Here is a 26469-nt window from a genome sequence, read left to right on the forward strand (position 1 = left end):
AAGCATAATACACAGATTTTCAACAATAAACAATATATTGAATCAAAATCATAGTCATAAATCAAATGAATTTGATATATAAAATCAATTACTCAAAATCAAACTTTAAAAGCTTTACTAATTGTGTCTTATCTCTTTTATGAGCAAATCTCCATTAAAACTTGATATATATTTGAAAACCATGGATGAATTACCTCTTCAATGATCAACTACATTATCTCCTGATGGAACTTCAATTTACTAATTTTTCCCCAAATCAGAAATTCTAACTTGATTTTATAAACCCAATTGAGATTCAACTCAAAAACCCCAAATTGATAAAACCCTAATTTTAATATCAATAACAACACATGAAGCTTTACCAAAAATAAAGTGGTGAGAAGGTGGTGACTGAAGTGGTGTCAAAGGTGGCGCAGCAGTGGCGGCGTGTGTGGAGGCACGATGGTGGTAGTGATGATTGATAATGGTGTTGAGGTTTGAGGGAGGAGGGGAGCTCAATTTTGAGTCTCGTTTGTTTTCTGTATTTTTTTAAAGAAATGAAGGAAGATGAGCAACCTGATATTGTTAAAGGTTTGACACCTCATACCTTTATGTGTCTAACTATGACATACGTTACTTTTTATCCTATTTTTATCGTATAATATATTTTTGTCTCAAATTTAATACGACTAATATTCTTAAATAATAAAATATTATTCTGAGCCTAAATAAAATAACATATTTAAAATTTAATACAAAAATTAACTTAATTAATTACTATTAATTAAGCCGCTAAAATATGGGTTTTCTCAATTATAAATTTACATTATTTTTCATATTCTATAGAAAACTAATAAATAACTAAATATGATAAGTCCAATTAATTTTATTTATTACACATATTTATACGTCAAATTTACATAAATTTTAAGTATATAATATTAATATTTAGTATTTTTTTATTACAAATTAACATTTTATATTAAAAAAATAAATATTTTTTTGTAGTAAATAGGAGTAGTAAATACTACTCCTAAATACCTAGTAAAGATAGTTTCAATAAATCGCTTATACGAGAATTTTGCGTTTAAAAAAGATAGTTTCAATAAAACTGCGTTTAAAAAAGATAGTTTCAATAAAACGTCGTTGGCTACTTGGCCCTTGGAGAGTTGGAGTTGGAGGCATTTAATGATTTGATTTCAAATCAGTTAACTGATGCTCATTGCTCAATTGTGCCTCAGTTCTAAAGTGCCTAATGGTAGAAGTTCTAACAGTCATTTCCATAAAGAAACCCTAGAATTTCAATTGCATTACATAACACTGGCGACATCACATTTTAATCTCAGTTTCCAAATCTACTAACAAAAATGTCAAACTATCTTGTCGATGTCGTCGAAATTCCAAGCGATGACGAAGAAATTGTCGCTAATGATTCAATTAGGCAAAACAACAGCCTTTTACAATTGGAAGCTTCGGAACCTCCAAAGCCAGATGTTTCAGTCGTTCCCGAATTAAAGAAGCAAAAGCTTGAATGTCGAAGTTTCTGGAAAGCCGGTTCATATGAAATTGGTCCCTCATCATTTGTTCCTGCCCACGGTAATTTATAGTACTTCATTTTGTAATATTGCAATGTAAATTTTATTAATATTGCTTGAATCGGGACTTATAGTTTTGATTTTGTATTTGGGGTTGTTTTTTTGCAGGTGAATTGGAACATGCACGTGTTCATCCCAAGTTTCTCCACTCCAATGCTACTTCTCATAAATGGGCGTTTGGTGGTGAGTGTTTTTTTCTGCTCTTTTTTGTACTTCCATATGGTTTTAATGAATCTGGATCATCTGAACAAAAGTATGTCACTATTCAATTTAGTGAGAATTTGACATGTAAGGAATAAAAGAAAACTGAATTTGAAAACTAACTATTCCACTTCGTAGGAGATGCTGCATAAATTGGCGCAGAGGATCCAAACTCGGTTTTGTTAGAGTAACTTTCTAAAACAATGCACAAAATTTGAATTTTTAATGCAGTATCCTGAATCTTAAATTTTCTTTGTGAGTTGGTAATCTGTTAATGGTACTATTAATATTATTGTTGTTGTTACTTTTAAGGAAAAATTACCCAAAATAATCAAACTTTTTTACTATTTTCCTATAATAATTCCTACTTTGAATTAATAATTAAAAATCCCACTTTTAAAGTATGTTTTCCATTAGCATCCAAAGAGGTAACATAACCTATTATTGTAGGTAAATTGAAAAAAAAAGATAAAACAAAATTTAAATATTAAGAAAAAAAAAATCACCCAACCCAATCCACAGTTACAGCCACCACAACCCTAATTCTCTTCCCATCGATCATTGAAGCTCTCCCTTTCTCCAACATTGAAACATTCATATCATTACACATTAACACGCATGGGATTATTGAAGCCCTCCCTTTCTCCAAGATTGAAACATTTATATCAACACACTACACGCATGGGAGAGGGAGAGGGTGGCTGACAGTGGGTGGTGGAGGAGGAATTGGTCGACGATGCATGGGGAGGGGGAGGGGAAGGGGGCAGCTGTGGCATGGCGGAGGGGCAAGGGGAGTGGGAGGGTGGCAACTGTTGGTGAGAGGGAGTTTTGCCTTTAATTTTTTTGTTTTTTTTTATTTATTTTTATTTTTTTAATTTTTTTTTGCTTAAATGACTTGTTTAATAGGTTTTAGGTAATTTTGGATGTTAAGGAAAAACATACTTTAAAAGTGGGATTATTCATGGTTAAACCATAGTAGGGATTATTGTAGGGAAATCACGAAAGGTTGGATTATTCTGGGCAATACTTCTTATTTTTAATTAACTCAAAACCTCTAACACTCTTAAGTCTTAACGATACATTAAACAAAATCACAATTGTCTTAGTTACGAAAATTCGTTTAAGGCTTGGCCGATGAATACACTAGCCACCTTGATAGCTTTGGGAGAGACCAGCTCCTAAGGTGAGCACTTCAATTTGGACTCGGGATTTTAAAATTGGGGGTGCAATATTAAAATGTAGTGGCGATACTTTTTAAGTGAGAGGGGGTATCGGCCCTATTGATATAATATTTATAATACACCCTTAAAAACTTATATAAAGATAGTTGGCATGGTGGTTAAGTTAATATTTTTGTTGCTAAATGGTAAAGGTTTCAAATCTTTGCCTTCTCAATTTTCAACCAATGTTTCTTGAATCATCAGCACAATAAAGCATTGCAAAATATTTAGAAAAACTATAGAAGTTAACACTCACATTTTAATGAAAGAAAAACCATTTAAATTATAACAGTTGTTGTCTCCGAGTTCTCAAACTTTGAAATGCTTTTTAATAGTTCATCACTCACGAGAATACATTACTTTTTATATTAATGACAATGCATTTTATTTAACCACGAGCATTAGTTTAAGAGTTAAACATGAGGTAGTTCAGACAGCAGACTCACCACTTATCTACTATGCCAATTTGCAAACTCTAGAACCTTAGCGGCGCTTTTGGCCTTTAGAATAGAAACGACTAGTTGGCCCATTAGGTGGTGAGTCATGGATTTTGTCATGGGATGATGACTTGCCGCCTGGTCTCAGCCTATAGGCTTGCTTCTTCTTCTTCACTTGTTAGGGGTCTTAGCCATTTTTCCAAACTTTTATCCTCCTATAGCTTTATGGTCCTATTAATTGTCATAATTTCTCCCATTTCACTCCAAAACACAACAAAACATTAATATTATGATCTTCAGGTGAAGTTAAACAGATACACTACAAAATCACACAAAATTGATCTAATACTATACTAAAAAGGAATATAAATGCCATGAATAAGTGCAAATAATTGCACTTATCAATAAAAAATAAGCAATCATTTAGCAATTTATCTCACACTATTATCCGAAGTATAAAAATACACCCACTTATTCACCCTATTAGTCACATTTCAATTTGCACAAGTATTAAGAACGTGGTTAGGTTTATTTAAGTAGTAGAGAAAAATGAGACATTTAGGATGACTTGGCCAAAAAAAAACTTATCCAACCAAAACGAAAGGAGACATTCTACAATAAATAAGTTTAAAAACTTAACCCGAAATAGAAATTGGACATTTAAGGTGACTTAGCCAAATTGGGTTGGCATGACTTCAATTTAGAGTGCTCTTTAACGGTAAAGTTGAGTGCCTCCGAGCACCTTTGCTGGTTTTTTAATTTACATGGTAACCCTAAGGTTTGTACAAATACGACCTCCTCTTATACCAAAATATGCTAAATGCTCCTTAATTTTGATAAATTACAAAAAGTGTGAAAATGTAAAAATTCTTTTGTGGTTTTTGTAGCTATTGCTGAGCTTTTGGACAATGCTGTTGATGAGGTGAATATTCTTTCTGTTTTTTTTAATTTTTTTATTTTATGTAATCTTAGTTTACATCAGTGTCACATAATTCGCCCATTGCACCCACAAATCCTAATTGGATTCTATCGACCCCATTTGGGGTTCGTTTGCGATTCAAATTAGTTAAATCACTAATTCGAGAAATCAAAGAGGAATTAGAGGAAATAAAAGAAATGGAGGAGAAGATAGAATCTCATTTGTAAGTGCCAACATCATTAAAAATCTTGGTTGTTCTTCTGACTAGATGTGAAGATGAGTGTGGAGAAAGCGCAACTGAGAAAGAGGAAAAGAGATAAAGAAAACAAAGAGGCAAGATTGTTGGAAGTGTGTAAGGTTTCAAAATGGGAGTGGGTCCTTGACTTTATATTTGTTTAATGGGATTAAATGAAGGATATGGGCCAAATGGACCGTGAAAAATAAATTAGTAATTGGACAAGTTTACCTTAGAACTTCTCTTTTTCTTCCTTTTCAAGTTACTCCACATTTTACTAGAAGCGGAGTATTTTATTATATTCATAATCTTCTCTTCTTTTTTACTTTCTCAGCCTATATTTAAATTTATACTTCAATACATTTTAAATTGACACAATTTGTTAACATTAAATTATGTTTTATTTTATTGAGATCTTATATTAACTAAAATGAATGACGACCTTAAAAATCGAATTACATATTACTATCTAGCAAAATCTAAAAACTAGAGAATCGCAAACTCAAATCCGTACAACGAATCAAAGCCAACTATGAATCATGTGACATTGGTTTACAGTGATTGATGTGAGTGGAAGTATGGTGGCTCGACTGGGGGAGAAGGGGTAATAGTTCCAATTGGTGTGAGTGGAAGTGAGGTTGATATGTGGGAAATGTGAGAAAATGGAGAGTTCAGTTTGAGGATGTGAGAAAAAAAAGGAAAAAGGGTACATTATAATGGATTCGAGGGTGACAAATAATGTGACATTTCCCAACAAGATGATGGCAAAAATAGGTGGTCCAACGTACTCAAAATAGTGATATTCTAATGTGAAATTTCTTAAAACTTACATGTGTTGCAATTCAACAATATTGGAAATTATGATGGCGAAGTTTTAATCCCAACAATATGGGGAATTAATTAGAAACAAAGACTCTTTTCTTAAAACCTTGGTAGTTGTTCTCGGTATTTCTTTTACCTATTGATCTCCCAATTTACAAAGTTTGATGGAGAAACTAGAACCTTTACATGGTTATCATACAACTTTCAGCAACTCTGTTCGTATAGGTGGGGTAATATGCAAGCAACAATGCCCATAAAATTGGCAAAAGACTATTTCTTATAGCCTTTTCCTATATTTACAAAGGGTTTTCCTGGCTAGATACTTGGCTTAGTTTCCAACCACTTGACTAAAAAAGACAACAACAATGACTATGTCTTCATCACAACATACATCGTCGGCTATTAAAATAGGGCAATTTAGGGAAACATGTATATATTTCATTTACATTGGTCAGTCTTGCCTGCAATGATTTGGGATTATAGGTAAGCTCAATGACATTGTTCGCTAGGGTGATTACTTGTTAGTCCTTTCAGATTTTCTAATTGAATGGTTCCAGACTTCCAGCCTATCTACTTATTTGTTCTGTTGCTTGCTTGTGGTTGTAGATACACAATGGTGCTACATTTGTGAAGGTCGATAAAATTTTAAATGTGAAGGATAATTCTCCTGCACTACTTTTTCAAGGTAGTAAATTGTCATTAAACTATCATGTTAATGGAATGAGAACTTAGCATCCTTGAATACCGCTACAAAATGTTATCATTACTTTTGAGTTGTATATGCTAAGCTCTCTGACATGTGTCCAGATGATGGTGGTGGAATGGATCCAGAGGGAATAAGGAAATGCATGAGCTTGGGTTACTCGTCAAAGACATCAAATAATACAATTGGACAATGTGAGTTGATAATAATTTTAGGTTGTGATGTTTATGATCCTTTGCACTGAAGTGGACATATCTTTGCCCACTTATAGTAAATATTGAAGCTCCCTCTCTTTTTGATAAGTGATCATCAGAAATTAGGGTCGTGTACTTTACCTCATATCTATTAATCTGGTGTGCAATTAACAATTGTGAAATTGTTTGTTTTTCTAATTTGATCTGAGGCAATATTTTTTCAAAAGATCTAAACTTTTTGGAGTTTGATCAGTTTTTTTGGGCTCTTATATGACGTTATCATTACGGGAAATTTCATTATGAATAAAACTATTATTCCATGCGCATTCCTCTCCTTTCCAACCATTACCTCTACAACTTTACTAGCTTTACTAGTTGTTTCCACGTAAGTTGCACCTTTTGGAGTGAAATCGCTGACCCACTTCTTTAGAATGTATTTGCTGACATGCTCTGCACAAATTTTTTTTAACTAGCTATTGTCCAGATTTGGAACTCCTAATCCAATAGTGAAAATTTGAGCCTTTGTGGTACCTTATGGCCAGTGTAACATGATACGTCTATTAATTCGCCTTTTTCGCTTAAAATGACCCTTAAATAGCTCAAACCGACCATAATTCGCTTTTTTGATTCGCGATTCGCAAAGAGATTAGTGAATCATCTGACAGTGGTTGGGTAGTTGTGTGTGCGGTCCATGTCCCAACCCGAATTATCAGGCTACCCACTTATTAGGAACCCGAATGATTCGGGTCAAAACACCGAGTACGTACATCAAAACCTTATAATTTAGAAACTGACAATATATAAATCCTCTCATTTTCCTTCAATGTCTTGACTACGCATTCCTACTGTCATGAGTGAACAACTGGTCCAACCGGTCCTCAAGACTTATCATTGGAGAAATAAAAAGAGTGGGACAGCTGTCATGTAAATGTTAGTCCTTAGATAGTTTTGATGAGGTGTCTTAGTGAGTCTTGTGTTGACTCCTATATAAGACCAACATTGTACATATTCTGATTTGTCAAATAAAGATTTAAAAGGAAGGATTGGATTAGGAGCCTTGCAGTAGCTCGAATACTGCCTATATCGTGTGTGGTGTTTGTCTCTTCTTTTCTTAATTTTCTTGTTTGATTACTCATCTTAGTAAGTTGCAGATATTGACAGAAGCAATCTGTCAGATCTACAAGCATATTAACATAATTAATTAAAGAAACTAATACAAAAACAATAAGATAAATGAAAACATTTAGAAATAACCAACCAAAATGAATTCAATTAGTAATACCTTAAGCATTTCTTATTATTGATATCACCTAAATAAAACATTAGAAGTTTGACATAATAATTCATACTACAACCAAACTAATGCTTATTAAACTAAGTTATTAAACTAAATACACACTTAACTTCACTTTATGATTCAAGTAACATTGATCCACCAAAAAAAATCAGCCATTTAATTTTCAGATGGTTAGTTGGTAACAAAAGACGTAAAAAAGGGACAATGGACTTGTCTATGTCCATCGTAAGGAGAATGAGGATCGAACTGTCGACCATGAAGCACACTTGTCTATATTAGCCTATTTGGCGTGAAGGAGATTGAGAGAATCGAAAATTGAGAAGAGCAGAAGTTAGGGATTGAAAAATAACAGAGCAGAAAAAGAAGGGTTAGGGTTTTTCATTGATATTTGATACATTAGAAAAAATGAGGGGATCAAAAATATGATTTCTGTAAGTTTTTGTTTTATAAACCTCGCAGCTGCCTTTACTTTTATTAAGAATGGGTCAACGGGTACTCGTTTCTTTTTTTTACACGGCCCATGACCGACCCCATTGAAGCGGGTCTGGTACCCATCCCGAAATATCATGGTTTATAAAAGTCGGACTTTTTTGGACACCCTTAGTTGCTACCTAGATATTTCAAGATGTAGTTATTTTTATTGTTTTATATACTTGAAAGACGTTGATGCAATAAACTAATTACAAATTATCTTTTTGGTAACTGTAGGTGCGAAATAATTGCATAAACAAATGTATTAATTTGGAAAAAACATAAAAATAAAAAAATTGTAGATCAGATTAGATGGAATGTAATAAATTCTTGGTCTATTCAACTGTCCTCTTTCATTTTTTGTTTTGTTATTTGTCTCTTTGTTCCATTTGATGTATTGCGTTATTATGAAGTCTATACATTATAGTGTTCGAAACTTCCTATTTAGTTAAAACTTAAAACCAATTGATTTTCTCGATTATCCTTTTCCCTCATTAGTGCTCCAAGCTATTAATGCCTACATGGAATGTAAAATTTTGATATGATGTTGACAAATTCTATATGGGGTGCTTACATTTTTTCAACGCTTATGGCTACCTCTATAAATTGTCAAAGCTCAGATGTTTGTATTTAAATTTCTATTTGCTCATGATTTTGCTTGTTACAAAGAAAGCTTCATGGAGTTTTTCGAATCTTACCAAAGAGTTTAAAGTAGGGTATACCAACTTTGTCATTTGAAGATACTGTTATTAATGAAAACTCAACGAATTGTTAACTAAACCTCGGGTTAATTTTAGATGGCAATGGTTTCAAGACAAGTACTATGCGTCTGGGTGCTGATGTGATTGTATTAAGTCGTTCTACACGTCCAGGGTAATCTTCTTTGTCATTTGTTTGTATCTGTACTGATGATGTATGTAAAAATCTCATTGCAAAGTTTTTGCTTTCATATATTACTGCTATTGATAACATAATCCTATAACCATAATCCTATAACCATAAGCTTGTGCTTTGTTTACTTCCAGTTATGAGGTAAATGCTTTCATGGCCGTGTTTGTATTCTATTTATACATGTGATTTTCACTAATATTATAATTTTGTGTAAAGTACTTTTCAGGGATGGTTATATTGGCATGCTAGAATTTATTACTATAAAGATGCACTCTGCACTACCTGACATAAATGTATTATTAGATATCTATAATAATTCACATGATGTGGGTTAGAAGCATATACTAATTGATGCAAGTTAAGTAGCTAACGTAATCCCATCACAACAAAAATTAGTTCAAAGATCTTTAAAAGGTTGATCACTAAGATGGATGTATGAGTATACCTTAAGAGATGGAATTTTAACTGAGGACATACGAAAAGAACTCTGAATAGGAAACATTTAGGATAAGATGATTAATAACCGATCACATTTGACTAGATTGTTGGAAAAGTAAGGAGCTTAAATAACAACAGGATGAATGGAAGACCAAGGATAATTTGGATGACAAGAGTAAAAGGGGAATGAAGAACTTGAATATGCTAGAGCTAGAGCATATGATAGTTGATTAAAATGAATGGAATAAGACGTTTTTTGTGGATGGATTGGTTCATGCAGGTAGGGGTGTTCAAAAAAACTCGGTTTGCAAAACTCGACCCGGATTATCCGGTAGCCGATTATTCAAACCGGATAATTAACCGGATTTGTCAAAACGGGTATTTCGAACTGGGTACTAGGTTTATAAACCGGGTATTCTGGTCGGATCCGGATATCAATTTTTGTAAACCCGGGTACCCAGTATCAGTTTTTTTTTTTTTTAAATTAAAATTTTTTTCCACCTTTTAATTTTTGATAGCTTCCAATTGTAGGTATATGAGTGTATAGTGAAATTGTTTTGTATAAATTTAGCTTCCGCAACTGTAATTATTTTAAAAATATGCAACTGTATTTGTTGGTATCTTCATCTCCATTATTTTAGAACAAATATGCAACTACTATTTTTCTAGTGGGTATATTGTATATGAGTATATCAGTAGCCAGTGGGTATATGAGTATATCAGTGGGTATATTGGGGATTTTTCTTGCTCTGAAAAGTTTATGGATTCACCCTAAATTTATTTAGAAGTTGTTTTTAACTTTATGTTTATGACTAATTAGGTTAAGTAATTCTAGAGATTTAGTATTTGAACGTTATATAAAAGAAATTCTAAAAGAAATAAGGAAAAAAAACACATGTTTTAGGAAATAAACAAAATCGGGTATCCGATTTTCGACCCGGTTTAAACCGGGTCACAATTTTAGGTATCCGAAAAAGCGGGTACCCGAATTTCCGGATCCGGGTCGACCCGGTACCCGGTTTTGAACACCCCTACATGCAGGTGTATTCATTCATTTGAAATTATGGCTTTGACTTTGTCATTTTGTTGTCATGTTAACCTGTAATGCCCGAAAGTGTGAGGTGTAGGAGATTTAGAGCACTTATGTCTGATTTTCTTTTCTTGTGAATTTATGAAGATATGAGTCCTTTTCCGCATTGCCTCTAGGATGATAAACTTAAACTTGGTAGAAATTCAATAATTCTCTTTCAGCCCTCTAGCTTAAGGCTTGTGCGGTATAATTAAAAGCAAAAAACTGATCTCTGTTGTGAGATTTAAGGTTTCTGAAACTAAATAAAATTCACCTTTCTTAGGAGCAATAGTCCACGCATGCTTTATATTTTTCTTTCAAAACTGTCTCATATCAAATCTCACCATAAGGCTGCATGTACTTCTTGTCTTATGTTTCATACGTATTTGCAATCCATTTTAGTTTGAAAGAAAATTTTTGAGAAATGGAAAACCAAGGACATTTGACCTTTGTTGTGGACTTGATCTTATTCTATTCTATTCTTTTTTGTGGACTTTGACCTTGAAGACTTCTTGAATAAGCAATATAGGAATATTAAGAAGTTGTAGACACGACATGGGTGATGATGCAGTGGTGAAGACAAAGAAGGAAATTAGCGGTTTGTTTTTGGATTTGACAGTAGTTTACCAAAAACTAAAGCAGAATGGAGTGAAAGGGAGGTGAGAGAAACTTGATATGGGTCAAGAATTTCTGTTTGAGGGCTATTGTTATTTGCTGGAATTTTTAGGGATCATTGGGATGACGCATATTTTTGGTTTCTAGTGACATAGGTGGTCACAAAAATTAAATGGGAGTCGTGGAACTTAGCCTGGAGATAGGGTGTGTTCTAAAGTAATCAAACCTTACTGTAAACCAGAACAGTGGCGCCCATAAAATTGCTTTTGATTTCTAAAATTCACAAGAAATCTGTTCCGAAACACATTGCAGAACAACTATTGCTTCCATATTTTAGAAAGTAAAGCTTAAAACCAGAAATCAAAATGATAGTGAGACTTTTGATTCAATATTTGATAATGTAAAGTAGAAAACAAGAATTTGAAACGATGTTGAACATTCCCTTTTTTTATATTCTTGATTTATGCTTTTTGCTTATGATTCTGTAATGCATCGATAGAAGGGGACCATAGGTACTATAAATTTTTAATAATAGTTATTAGGAGTAGCTTGCAAAATCTAGTCAGTTTAGAGGAGAAAGTAGAATACAGAAACGACATTGCTAAAAATAGAAAAAAGAATAGAGAAAAGCCTATGAAATATTGTTTGAAATTTGTGTAGGTGCTTCTTAGCTCATTGGGACTTTTTCAGAGAATTAGACTTCTCTGATATCTATATTTATATCCCGTCATTATTGTTTAACCTCCATTGACACCACAATCTTTGTCAGTTCATCATCTTAAAGTTATGTTCATAAATACAAAAAGGTTTCTGCAGTCTGCGATGACCTGTACGCTGCCATACATAGTTTTCGGAATTTTCGAATTGTTTACTTTCGTTGGAAATAATTACAATAATATAGAGTTGGAGAAGATGTAGTACAAATGGATTTCACGATTTACATGTCTCGGAAGCCAAAACCATGATGGTGGACATATAAAACTGCAATGAACTGGTATTTTGGATATTTGGCTAACGTAAGGGTAATTTAGGTAATTTTCATGTTTGGGAAGACTTGGGGAATAAGTTAGTATTGCGAGGTAGTTTTATTTTAAGTAAGGGAAATTAGGGAGTTATAAGTATCCAGAAAATTGTTGAACATACTGTGGGTTAGTTTTTACTCAATTTGGAAATCTCAAGCTTCTCGAATTGCTTGATTTATCTTTTGTTATTTTACTTCTAGGTTCTAATCTTCCATTAGTCATCTATTTTATGATACAATTTCACTTTTGTCCTTTTATCTCATTTCCAAAACTGTTTTATTGAATTTGTCAATGCATAACAAACATGGTGTCAAAGTGGTATGATTTCGGTGAGTGGAAACTCGTTAGAGATGGCGCAGGTCCGGAAAATACTCAGGTTACTAATCCCGATGCGGTTTTTGGGGTTTTTAGGTCCGAAATACCACCCTTAGATATGCTCAAAAGGGTTGTCCAAAGTAATGTAATTCGTTTGTTCAAATCCACTTTTACAAATGAAATTAATGAAAAATGGGAAAAAGGGAATTGTGAATTCTGTGATGAACATTTTGATGCAGATGAACCTTTGAAACACGAATGTAGTCTTAATGGATTTTCACTTCTCATTCTCCATCAAGGAATGAAGGATGAACTCATGGCAATTATATACCATGAAATCACAAAAGAGGAAGAAAACGAAAAAGAGGAACACAATCTAGATCTAAAGGGTATTAACCTCGAGAACACGCAGCTCAAGGAAAGAAAGGTTAGGAACTACGATGAAAGAAACTTGAGAAAAAAGAAATTCAGGCAAAAAAAAGATGACACCTGTTTTTACGAGAAAAAAAGAGGAAAAGAAGAATCCATTTAGATGAGAGAGAAAAGGGTAGATTGAAGTTAGATTGACAAAAAAAAGCCGACGAGATGGTCGGACAATGTGGAGGTTCTTGGAATGTGGCAGCAGTGGCCCTGAACATGGTAGAAAGGGGCAAGAAACCAGTGAGCAAGGGCAAGGAAGAATTAGCGTTTGTGGGAAAAGAAATTGAGTAGATTGGGGAAAGATGAAGGCGGCGCCTGGGAGGTGATGAAAGTCCCCGGAAAATGTTGGGCAACTGCCCGTCGACATGGCGGTGCTTGGAAGGTGGTGGCGGCGGCGGCGGCTACTGCGTTAGTTGAGCAAGGGAAAGGGAAATTTAAGATTTTTGGGTTTTAAGGAGAGAGAGTGGGAAAGTGGGTGGAACTTTTTTTGGATCGATTAGGTGAGAATAGCGGATAGCCCTAGGGAAACAATGATCTTCTTTACCATTTCAAAGTGGGTGGGTGGGAACCGATTGTATTGCTTGTGTGGGTCCTATTCATGTCCTTTAGGTGAGGTTAAATTAGGATTAGCAACCTTCTGCTTCCCTAACGCCTCTTGTTTTTTCCTTTGCACAATACTCTTGGTACTTCTTTCCTCCCCGATTTCAATCGACCAGTAATTTGAATAAACAATCCGTTTTAAAAATTGTTGCACCAAGTTATATCTATATATCCATAAAAATATGGTATACACATTACACAGATGCACATGTATAAACATACACAAGTATTAGCTAACACAATATCTATCTTTTCTTTGTCTTATTATTTTCAATTGCATACCCTTTTATGTGTGCTTTTATCTGTTTTATGTTCCATTGTAGTGCTAATGAATTAGTTGTGCTATATGTTGAGTGTAAGTGATTGGCTAAATCTACGTTACTCCCTAACATATTTTGTAGAAAAAAATTTACTTAGGTCTTCTACTTTAACTGTAATGTTCAAGTTGTTTCTCTTGACATATGTCATTGGCATTTACAGGAAAGCGACTCAAAGTGTTGGTTTACTGTCATACTCTTTCTTACGTCTAACTGGGCAAGATGATGTTATTGTTCCCATGGTAATTTACCTGTTTAAATCAAAAACATATGAACTTGGAAAAATCGATTTTTTGTATCCAACCTTTGAGCAGTCTAATCTCAATGAATCCACCTTTCAACAATCTGAAAAGAATCCAACCTTTGTTAATTATTATCTACTAACAAGCCCATGTAAGCTGTAATTATCTTAGGAGGTTTTTTTGTTGCTTATGTGATCTTTTCTTCCTTATTTCAATTAATACCTTAATTGATCATATTTATGCTAACCAGTGGCGGCTCTTGTGCCATAAATTGAGGGGTCCAAAGTTATTATCCAAGCAAAATAACTAGGGAGGCTAAGATTTGACCTCTCAACCTCTAGCTCGAAAACTTCAGTGTTAACCACAAAGCCATATCATGCTAATATGAATGTTAGACAATATTTTTTGTTTTATTTGATGACCTATAAATTTTTGCCTTAGTTTTAAAATATTTAAGGCACACCAAGGCGTAAAAGGGTCTTGGAGCCTAGGCGCATTTGCGCAAGGTGCAAGATAAAACCACGAGCTTTTCGTAGGCGAGGCACACTTATAAAACCGTTGTAGAACATTTTTTGGTACTTAAAATAATATGATAATCATGTTATAATTGAATCTAAGATCTAAAACATTTGTTATAATTGCACTAAGCTACTAGTGTAGTGCAAAATAACACAAAGGGTACTTCTATATTTTAAAGCAATCCGTCTTATTGTTTTTTGTCTAATTGTTACATAAAGAAAAAAATAGAAAAATGAAAAATCCATTTGAGACTAAAAATGAAAATCTGAAGAAAGAGGACAAATAAATTGAAGAAAGAAATTGATAGAAAAGATAAAAGATGAAAAAAAGAAAAAAGGGCAATCGTGTGGAGACCTTAGGATAAAAGCTCACTAAGCTGTAATACAGTAAACAGTCCTTATTTTTCTACTTTTCTTTTTTTTTTTCACTCTTTCGTCAAATGGATATCCTTCTTTCTTTTCCTTCTCTTTAGACAACTTTTTTTTTTTTTTCTCTAATTGTTATATAACAAATCTTTCTTCATGTTCCTTCTCTCTTCAAAGCAATCATTCATTAGCTAATTCTTGTTTCACTGTAATTGATTAATCAACTAAATTGAATTGTCAAAAAGATGTGTGAGATGTATTTACATAATAAACATAAAAGTTTTGATATATTTTTGTTCTAGGTTTAAATTAGATTTGGAATTGGCATGGACTCGAAAATTTTTATCCAACAAAATTTTTATCAAAAATTCCTAATTGGTTAATTTTGAGTTTGGGATCTTCATATTTATTCGAAGTAGATACCAAGTGATAGTTTGATGTTTTTTGTATGTGGGCGACAAACAACAAGAATGGATATGATTGAAGTTAAGGGCGAAGCTAATAACTAAAAGTTAAGGGGGCTGGAATTATATAAAGTGAAATTATACTAAAAAAGTTGCTATATGCTACTGCGTAGACTTGAACCTCTACCCCTATGCAATAAAAAGTTTCGCTTACCTTTGAACCGATAACTTTTAGTACTCTGATAGTTATATTGCTTGTAAAAACGTTCCAGGAAAAAGTTTAGTTTGTCCGACCAAACTTTAAAAACATAAACCTTAAGAGTGGGAAGTAGGGGCTGGGCATTTACCAACCCCCTTGTAGCTTCGCCCATGATTGAAATTGATATGTTTACGAATAATTGGTGTTAGGAAGCACCGCAACATAGCTTTGAATGATGGTGCAAAAGGCGACTACAACCATGAAGATTAAAACAAGGGGTAGTCCAAGCGAATATTCATTATACTGGTAGAGATGTGCATCGAGAGGTGGTTACGATTCATGGATATGCAAAGTGGTGGTGATACTGATAATGATGTGGGGGACAAAGAGGGAGATTGTTATGGTGGCCCAATGGGAGGTGGAAGGATCTCTTTAATTATGTAATGGTATGGAGAGATGTTCATTAAGAGAGTAAATGGGGTAATTTAAAGAGAATGGGAATAAAAGAAAAGGAAAAAAAATTACAAACCAATTAAAAAAAGATAGTTAAAACTATTTACTTCATCAGGCATACAATTAGTGTTATTAGTAAATGATTTGAAAGGGTATTATTATTTTTAAATTATTATTATTATTATTATTATAAGGCATGCTAAAGGTTGGATTAATAAAATAATATTTTCATAAACTTTGGTTATTGGAATCGTGTTTACTCTCTTTCTCGTTTTGAAAGTTGGTAATTTACCATGTATTATGTGCAGGTTGATTTTGATATTTCTAAGCATTGGGCAGAGCCAATAATCTATAGCTCATTGGATGACTGGACATCAAACATGAATACGATCCTTGAGTGGTCCCCTTTTGCTACAAAGGAGGAACTTATGATGCAGGTTTGTTTGATTATGGAAAGCTAACTTATCATGTGTTCATGTCCATTGTTTAGAATGTTTTTACTAAAATGAAATTTTTTGTGACATAATTTTTTTTTGTTTGCAGTTTGAGGATGTTGGATCTCATGGAACAAAAATAATAATATACAACCTTTGGCTGAATGATGAAGGCATATATGAACTAAATTTTGATGATGATAATGAGGTATATCATTGATATATTGCGTATACACTTCCCTATAAAAAGAAATTAGAAAATGTCTAAATTTGAATGACTTGTTGAACTGTCTCTCTACATAGATTGTGATTTAATGGATGATTATTGTAGTAAAGAGCGTTAATGGAGTCATCTTTTTATCTATTGCACAAGCATATGTAAGATGCATATTGCTATAAACCCCTTACAGCTCAAACGTCCTTGATTGGACTTTGTTGAGGCATTGCTCGAGATTTCCATGAATCAAGTACCACTATACGTTATGCTTGGCTTAAGGGCCTATAAACATGCACATAATGATGTTATTATATTAATTTTTAGTTGATATAGCTGACTTTGTAATCCTTGAGATATGAGTTATAAGGAACTCAATATATGAGCTTAATTTCGTTGTTCGTTTTACAAATTACATAAAAGCAAGAGTGACTTTGTTGCCTTTTTGGCAATTAAGAGGAGTATTAAAGCAAAAAATGCTTGAGAATTGCTTGTTCTCAAAGGTAAGTTTTATGAACTAAGTGACCTTGAACTTAAGCTTTTTTACCACAAGTTATGTCAATGTTGTACATATTTATTTGTTACGACAAATAATGGACCGACCATCGTCGATTGGATTTATATGTGTAATTTAAGTTTTCAATTATAATTTTCTTCTATTCAATGGCAAGCTTTTATCGCGTACAATAATAATATGTGTTTTATCATGTGGGTGCTTGTCGCTTATTGTCGGTCTTAAGTCCGGATAAAGGTAAGCGGTAGGTTAGTGACAAACAGTTTAGTTAAACTTAGTCACATACCATTATCATGAACCAAAAATCAATTCTCGTGAGGGCATCAACGATGCGCTGCAGTTCTTAGCCCTAGGTGTAGTAATAAGTATGTAAAGGTTGCCAGGGCGTCATCCAAAAACGACGCACCACATTGCCCGGTGTCAAATGAGCAAGGGAAGGTTACTTATACTAGGACGTTGTCCCGAAACGATGTGCACGAGTGTGGTGATAGATAAGCAAGGGGACATAGGATTCAAGCATAGGAGGTTAAGGAAACTAATGGTCTTTGGTTAAGAATGAGATTTTGAATCATTTGTAACTTGGACAATAGGTTGATATCATGGAAATGAGGAAAATCAACATTTTATGTCTACAAGTGACATATGGGTTAAAGATAGTACTAAAACGATAGTACGCGAAAGGCATGAATATAAATTATGGTGCTCGGGACAAGATAGAAATCAGAATAGAGTTGTTATTATGGATGAATAAACAATGAAGGATGTAGTAGAGATAAGTAGAAAGAACGATAGGATTAAGAGTGAAAATTGCATATGGTGAAAAAATTTTAAACGTCATAAGTGTTTGTGCACCGCAAGTAGGGATAGAGAAGTCAATTAAAAGGATTAGTAGGATCTTGATGATTTGTCGCAGTGTCTACGAAAACATTCATGGAGGTTTGACTAAGGAACTAGGAATATAGACAAAGAGTCCGTTTTGGATATTGCTCTCTCATATTATTTGTTGGGTGCTAAATGCTAATATATGGATTAAGAAGAGATATAGCTACCAAGTTGCTTTTAGACTTGGAGTAAAGGAAACCAAATTTGCTACTCTTTGATAAGGATGATAGATAGAGGTAGTTTCCTAAACTGTATGGTTATCTCAGAAGATTATGTAGAACAAACTCCTTATCCTTGATGTTTGCCTTCAAACAAGACTAAAGGTAAAGAAAGCCAAAGAATTATGTAGGATTTGATGGTGGAGATTGAAAGAAGATAATTCTAAAGCTTTCGCCGAGAGAGTTGTTGAAAAAGCAGATTGGGAGATGACTTTGGATGTGGAGGATACTTGGACAAAGATGAAAACTTGCATCACTTGAATAGCTAAGGAGTTTTTTTTGGAGAATCAGGGTGTAGCTTCATGGTAAATAAGGATACAAAGTGGTGGAATGAGCTGGTCAAGGTAGTTATCAAGGAAAAGAAAAAAAATGCCATCTCACATCAGTAAAATGCAAGAATTAGGAAAAGTTAGTCAAGTATAAGGAAATCAAAACCAAGACATCTAATGCATTTCACTTTGTGTGATTATGAGTAATACATCTAATGCATCGCAAACTGTGTCTGGTATTTTTCCCACTATTTTTGTGCTTGTGTGTCTATTTGTATACACATATCGATCTAAATATATATTCTGAGAGTGTGTGATTCGTGCAGCCTTTACATATTCACTATATTTGGTATAGGATATAAAGCTTAAGGATGAAACCATTCAAGCAAGCGGGTCAAAAGTACACAAACGGACGCTTGAATTGCAATCACACATTTCATACCGCCTTCGTTATTCTTTGCGGGTGCAACTCTTTTCGTTCACTTTGATTCATTTCATCTCTATGCTATTCAAGTGCCTGTGTCTAGATCTAATACATTTCTAAGCTAACACTGGACTTTTTGCAGGCCTATTCATCAATTTTGTACTTAAAAAAGTTTAAGAATTTCAAGATTTTGTTGAGGGGTAAGCCTGTGGAGCAATTACATATTGCAGATGAGCTTAATTACAAAGAAGTGGTGACATACAAACCACAGCTTGCTGCAACATCTGCTGAGGTAAAATTGTAAAGACTGATAACTTGTCTTATGTATTCTCATTAGGAAAGGAAATTCAATTTTATTGTACTGGGTGGATAGTTAAAAAAAGTCAATGAGTTGGGATGAAGAGGGACAAGCATGACATTATAATTTGAAAAACATGTAAGTGGTTGTCTTAAATAATAATGTGAAGATTATAACTTAAGACACCAGAAAAAGGCAAGTGTGACCAAAATAATTGAAGGAGTAATAACCAACGAGCTTACAAGTAATAAATAACTCTTTTTGCCTGTTTATACAAACCACATTGAGATAATTATGGTTACAGCTAGTCTCTTGAGAGACCGTCTCTTTGAGAGACGTATCTCAAGCTCAGTCCATTAAAGATTAATACCTATTTATCGTATTCTTAATGCCTACTTTCATTATCCTTAATTCTTATCGTATCCTTAATGCCTACTTTCAATATCTTAAATGTCTACTTAGATCATTCTTAATGCCTACTTACAATATTTTAAAAAATATATAATGGGTTGGCCCAATTAATGATGGCTCTCAAAGAGACCATCTCTCACAAGAATTTGTGTTATGGTTATGAAGTTGTCCCAAGAAGTACTTTGCTACTTGCTACAGTTCTATCTATTGCTATGGTAATACTGTTGAAAATCACCTTTATATGTACTAGGATTCCAATATTGCTTATGTCCAGTGATAGTTTATTCTATACAAATTAAAAACCCACTATGAAATTTTTCCTTATTCCATCAACCTTGATCACATTTCCATTTTGAAAACTTCTATAAATTTAGCTAACTCCATCTTAGAGAAGAGAAGAAACACTAGCTGACAAGTCATAAACAAAAAAAAGTAAAACTGAAGAGAAGTTAACGAATTGGCTATGTAGGAAGGCACTTTCCTCAGGACCCATTTACTTGCAATATGTACCATAGAGAGGAGGCAAGGATTGGACAAACATACTAGATTTCACTTGGCTTTCTCCCTTGTAACCCATAATCACAAGTATTCACAACCTTACATCATCTGCCCACTTGCTGCCCATAATCACAAGTATTCACAACCTTACATCATTTGCCCACTTGCTGCACCATCACCACAATGATGCCTTTTCTTTTCATACTATATTAATGTTAAAACTTTAATCTAAAAATGCAAGGTTGGTGCATGAACCAAAATAATTTAATGTGGGGAATCGCCACTAACAAAGTCTTTTTTTCTGCATTGGTTGATTATTTTCCAAGTTTTCTTAAAATAAGGATTTCCATATAGAACAATTCAAAGATTTGTCTTTTGACACACTTTTAACAACAATGATTTTTTTTCTTAAATCAAGTTTTACTTTAATACCTTTCTAGGCGAGATACAAGACTTATTCAAGGACAAGTTCCATGGTGCATTTTTTTCATTGTATAAGTGGATGAAATTCGAGATGAGTTCAATGCTAAGCTAGAGATTTAGAGGCAAGTGTTAGAATAAAAAAACATTTAAACTAAGTCGAAGTAAGACAAAGTATATGAAGTGTTGATTCGGCACAAGATCATAGTAGAGATGTTGTGAAGTTAGACGAGAGGGAGCTCTCCGCAAGTGAGTGTTTCAAGTACCTTGACTTGAATTTGCACAAGGATATATCAATTAAGATGTTAAGTATATGAATCGATGCAGGGGGCCCTAATGGAGAGTTGTGATCGAAACATTATGCGATCGAGGTGTTCCACTTAGGCTAAAGTGAAACTTTTACAACCTTTTCATTTGTTTAGCTTGCATATGTAAGATTATTGATTGGGCATAAACTAAATGATATAGTTTAAAATAAAAATATAAGATAGGATCTTAGAGGTGTCGATTTTAAAGTCAAATATAAAAAATTATAAGTCAAAAGATTGTAAGGTTAGAAATTTAGGTTGATTAAAAGATTTAGATACACACCAAAATTGACTTGAATGATAGGAGTGAAGAATGACATGAAGAAGTTGGATTTTCATGCATTGTGCAAAAATACTGATCTCACACTGTCGCGGTAAACTTAAAAACCTTTATAATACTGTCACGATACAATGATGCGACCTTGTTTTTGAGCTATGTTTGCATGAGCATATGATAATATATAGAGATAAATCAAGGAGGGGATTATATATTGATCATTGGAATTGTTATTGTTACTTGTTAATTATTATTAAAATTATTTTTTGTATTAGAGAGGGATGAATAATCATTGTTGGCAATGCTTTTCCACGCTAATTTGTTTTAGTTTATGTTGCCAACCCTACTTAAGATTTTGGCAATGTTCTTGAGATATATTAATTCAATGTTGTTATCCCCTCATTTTCACTATTATTTCCATCAATTTCCTTACGACCTTCCCACATTCATCATTATCACAATCTCCTTCACCCTACGACCACCCTAAAGAATATTGAAAGATAAGGCCATATCCACCTCCATCCCCTTGATTTCTCATCAAATTCCTCCCTAAACCAACCATTTCTTTCAAATTTCTATTACAACTCCTAAACTTGGAGATTTCTTCTTGTGCCAACTCAAAATTTCATCAATCTTTTTCAATTTCTTTCTTATCTCTACTCTTGTACAATCTTTCTCTTTTCGATCTATTACTTGTGAGGCTTTTTAGACCAATTTAGTGGCTTTCCTGGTGGAATGTTCCTTGGTGGTGCTGTTTGAATTATTATTTGGAAGGTTGATGGTGGAATGTTCATAGTTTGATGCAGCAATGCTTAAAACACAAATGAGTAAGGTGATTGTCTGCAACGATGAAAGAAGGGTTGTGCTGGAGAAAGCAAGGGAAGAGAGAGATATAATGTCTTGAGAAAGCAGGGGAGTAGAAAGAGAGGAAAAGGATATGGGAATTTTGGGGAATAGTTGTGTAAATTATGTCTCAAAATGTTATGTTGCAAGTATTAGAGAACTCGCTTGAAAAAAAATTGTTACAGTTTAAGACTAAAGTTATTATATCAGTCATAGTGTAAAAATGCGGTAACGGTTGCAATCACGGTAGTTATTGTAACACTTAAATATCATTCGAATCATAAAATACCCCTTAATATGGCCCGAAAAAGCATTTTTTACGCCTTTACAACGCGGGAAATATCGGTTCGTTTGTTTTAAACACCTTTACAACACGGCTGATGCGATGCGATGCAACCTTGTTTTTACACTATGATATCAATGGCTATTGATGGAACATTTTAGTGTATCAATGGCTAAGAGCTCTAAAAGCTTTAGACTAGTCGTATCTTAACAATCACACTCGTTGTAAATTCCTTGAACTTACAACAGTGAGGTATGATTTAGTACTTGAATTGTGTTTTCAAACTATATGTCCGTTTTGGTGACCAATTTCTTGTGTATAGATGATAAATATTTTTTATGAATGTATGGGGGGCCAAAGCTGCTCTAAGCTAGTTTAGATTAGAGGTGTGGAACAGCGCGGGGCCCTTAAAAGCTCGTGATATGGCCTTTTTGAAAAGGGTCAAGCCCTCTAGTTTTCTAAAAGAGTCGGGCTTTTAACTTGTCAACCCATATTCAAAATTTAATTGTCGGGGTGGGCTTTTAACGGGTTAGAATAATATACAAATTTGACAGGCTGGATTAGGAGCTGTCTGCACATTGGCTTCTGGCAGGAAGTTTGAATATCTAAGCGTCCTCAATCAATTAATATAAATATAAAGCAAAGATATTATAGAACGAAAAAGCACTACTTTCATCTCACTAAAAGTAGTATAAGATGACCGGCACCACAAACAATGCCACACTAGAAAGATAGCAGAAATCAACTTCCCCTTGTGCAGCAAGCCAGCTACTTAAAACTTAAAATTTATGGAACTTTACCATGTCAGCTTGAATTTGTTTCTAGTAAACAAAGCAATCACGTAGACAATAAAAATTTAAGGGGCAGGATCGGGGCGGGTCAAAGAAGTTTTTTGCCCGCCCCAGACCCACCCCCAAACCCGCCCTGTTGAACACCTGCAGTTTAGATGAATGTTTCTTGTGGAACAATCTGCTGCTAAAATCTTGCTGTAAGAGATGGAATGTTGTGCCGTATGATTTAGAGAGACAAATTTCAGGATGATTTTGAAAGCTGGAGTACAGTGAACCCACCATAGCCGTTCTTATTGGTTCCCCTAAATGCTCCAGCTATTATGCATTAAACATGGCGTGCCACTAAATTTTCACATAGCTTAGTCTTTATTTGAATATATATGCTCAGCTTTTGCACACTATCTAACCTTCAACCAGCTCCTTAATTCTATCATGAGTATGTACCACGCTCTTTACTGATTCAGTATTCCAGGTATTCGGAATCAACTTATTGAACTAGCCATTTTGTGAATAATTGTTTTTGTTGCGATCATGAAACTTTACACAAAATGAGGCATGGTATTCAATTTTCTCTTTACAGAAGTTATTATTTGTCTGTAATCAAGTGCCTTTAGAATGAATAGGTTTCAGTTCATCTTCAAAATACTGCTTCATATTGGATGGAAATATTTCTTGATCTTGTTATTCAAATGTCATATTTTATGTTGTAGCACTTTTGTATTGAAATGCTGTTTACAAAAATACTCCATTCGCAAAACAGTTGGTTTACATGATGCTGTAAACTGAAACTGTTTCTTAAATGAAGACCGATAAAATGGTTGATTTCGTTATTTTGAAACCATATGGTTCTTTCCTGCTCTAAATTTGATATTTTCATGTCCAGGTCACAGTGAAAACAACCATTGGGTTTATAAAACAAGCTCCAGATCTGAATGTCTCTGGGTTCAATGTTTACCATAAAAATCGACTTATAAGGGTAAGCTTGCAGCTTAATTTTACTCTTCTTGCTGTTTTATTTAAATGCTTATAATTTGTGAATGTTTTGTAGCCTTGCTGCCCATATCAATTGTAGGTTGCAATGAATTACTTATGCTGTTTTTTTTTATCTAATATTTTTTACAATGCTTCTTTTTATAGCATGACTTGTTTTTAATTGTTAATGAACTCCCCCTTTTACTCGTTCATTAATCGTCTGATAGTTTTATTTTCTATCACTTAAAATAGCCAGGACTAATTTTACTTGTCCGTTCTAAACACCGTGCATAATTATGTTTTGGCCAGATTTCAACAAGTATGAATTTTCTGAGAACTCAATATCTGTGCATTAACTAAAGTCCTAAACAACACTGTTAGAAAATGCAGGGAGTAACCTGTGATAAATTGAAGTGATGTAGAACTCTGAATGTACTTGGTATATCCTACTTTTTCCCTCTTCTGCATTAGCCTCTGACATGTTCATAAATTACCGGCTTGCCGCCTACCATGAGCGAGCTTTGTATTCATTTTGATGTATCTCTTTTACCTCAATTTGTGACACAAAAAGATGTTCACTATCATTCACCCTTAATACCAATAAATTTGAAGCTGCTGTATATTTCACACACTAATGTGATATGGACATACATAAACAATAATATGTTGAGTTCTGTTCCCTCGCATTTTGTTTCATCTTGCCCTCTTTCAAGTGGCTTCACAATCTTAAGCAGCGTATATACATAATCATAAAAATTTATTGAGGTGTGTGACTCCAATTATTGTGGTTGCAGCCTTTCTGGAAGGTTGTTCGTGATGGTAGTTCTGTAGGGAATGGTGTTGTTGGTATGATATTATTTATGTTTTGTTGGGCATTTAGTTTGTCTATGATTTTCCTCTTCATTTCTTTAAGTATATATTTCTGATTGTAGTACTTGTATCGTAGGTGTCCTTGAAGCAAATTTTATCGAACCGGCACATGACAAACAGGATTTTGAGAGATCCTCACTGTATATTAAACTAGAATCACGGTTAAAGTCGATGGTTAACGATTACTGGTTTGTTCATCTCAGACATTCTCTTGCAATACTTTTCACTTGCGCATGTTTGCTCAAAAATCTTCTACTTCTGTGTCAGCTTTACTTGGCTGTGTATTTCTTGTGGTCAGTGGGTTGTAGATAAGGGAGTTACACATTTTTATTCAACTCATTGATATCTGGTGGGGCAGGTTATTTTGGATAATGTGTTTCAATATCATCATGTATGTTGCAGGAAAAGCCACTGCCATTTTGTTGGATTCCAGCGGCGGGACCAGCCTCCTCCACCTAAAATTAGAAAATTCTCTCGCAATGATGATCATGCTATTAGAAGTTCTACATCTGGAGCTCAGGAAGGATTGTTGAATCAGCCCGTTGCTGAGCTTGCTGCTCGACCTAGGAGAAACTATCAGGAGGATGCATCTGCAGTGCAATCTATAATTGACCTATCTGCTGTGAATACTAATCAAATGCTCTCGTTCTTCGATTCACATTCTTTTTTGTTCATCTTGTGATCTGTGGGTGTGATGTTTCAATGTTTGGATTTTATTTATTTATTTATTTATATGTTTGATTTGGTGATGTTTGGATTTTGATATGCTTGTCTGAAAGGCGTTCAAGCACAATTGACAATGCCAAAGCCTTAATCTTAGAAGATTAGTGTCGGCTACATCTACATGAACCAATAAAGAAATCTGAACTCAGGCTCAACTTAATGAGTTTGTGGCTTGATGTGTCATGGCTCAGGCTTACATCTAGATCTGAAATTAACAGAAGGCATGAGCTCATTGTTTTTCTTACCTTGAACTTAATTAGCTTTGACTGGGCTCAGATTTGCTTGTCACTTGTTGTTGGCCAATTTGGCTTGCCTTTCACACCTAATTTATGTGTGTGTGTGTGGAGTGTGTGTGTGTGTGTGTGTGGTGTGTGTGTGTGTGTGTGCTCTATTGACCAAATCCTATGTCTGAAAACTGTGCCTCAGGTGCCAAGTATTGGACAGCACATCTGAACAGTTGAGGAAAGTTAATATCAATAGGCATGTGCTGCATGTGTGTGTGTGTGTGTGCTCTATTGACCAAATCCTATGTCTGAAAACTGCGCCTCAGGTGTCAGCTATTGGACAGCACATCCGAACACTTGAGGAAAGTTAATATCAATAGGCATGTGCTGCATGAGGCACAGCTGTGGTTTTTTCAGATTAAAAAATTTATTGTGAGTTGTGGCGTATATGCCTCTTGGGGTTTAGGTGCACGCTAGGCATTTCGTGGCCTCTGTGGCATGTGCCTAAGCTTAGAGGAAAATGTTGAATCAATAGTACCGGTGAACGTCTTGCTGTTTGGATGAAAGCTTATAGTTTGATGATGAGCCGATTGACTGCCTGATAGAAGTTCCAGGTTGTGTGATGACCTGATGAAAATTGAAGTTCAATGAGAG

At 34.2% G+C, this 26469-nt stretch overlaps 1 protein-coding gene across 3 annotated transcripts in view; it reads left to right on the forward strand.

Moving 5' to 3' along the window:
• The first annotated feature begins 1082 nt into the window (after nucleotides 1-1082).
• The window catches only part of LOC130820289 (protein MICRORCHIDIA 2-like), a 29579-nt gene continuing 4192 nt past the window's right edge, over nucleotides 1083-26469 (forward strand). The window contains exons 1-15 of one of the 3 annotated variants that reach the window (XM_057685610.1): nucleotides 1083-1575; nucleotides 1683-1757; nucleotides 4320-4354; nucleotides 6015-6093; nucleotides 6216-6305; nucleotides 8871-8946; nucleotides 13924-14002; nucleotides 16251-16379; nucleotides 16486-16584; nucleotides 18829-18936; nucleotides 19040-19189; nucleotides 23910-24002; nucleotides 24793-24844; nucleotides 24945-25056; nucleotides 25271-25490. In XM_057685610.1, coding sequence (XP_057541593.1) covers nucleotides 1347-1575; nucleotides 1683-1757; nucleotides 4320-4354; nucleotides 6015-6093; nucleotides 6216-6305; nucleotides 8871-8946; nucleotides 13924-14002; nucleotides 16251-16379; nucleotides 16486-16584; nucleotides 18829-18936; nucleotides 19040-19189; nucleotides 23910-24002; nucleotides 24793-24844; nucleotides 24945-25056; nucleotides 25271-25490 — 1626 coding nt within the window. In that variant the 5' untranslated portion in view covers nucleotides 1083-1346. Of the gene's footprint in view, nucleotides 1576-1682; nucleotides 1758-4319; nucleotides 4355-6014; nucleotides 6094-6215; nucleotides 6306-8870; nucleotides 8947-13923; nucleotides 14003-16250; nucleotides 16380-16485; nucleotides 16585-18828; nucleotides 18937-19039; nucleotides 19190-23909; nucleotides 24003-24792; nucleotides 24845-24944; nucleotides 25057-25270; nucleotides 25554-26469 lie in introns of all 3 variants that reach the window. The other 2 variants (XM_057685611.1, XM_057685609.1) reach the window with 2 other exon arrangements.

Source organism: Amaranthus tricolor, chromosome 8 (assembly GCF_026212465.1).
Source record: "Amaranthus tricolor cultivar Red isolate AtriRed21 chromosome 8, ASM2621246v1, whole genome shotgun sequence".
NCBI lineage: Eukaryota > Viridiplantae > Streptophyta > Magnoliopsida > Caryophyllales > Amaranthaceae > Amaranthus > Amaranthus tricolor.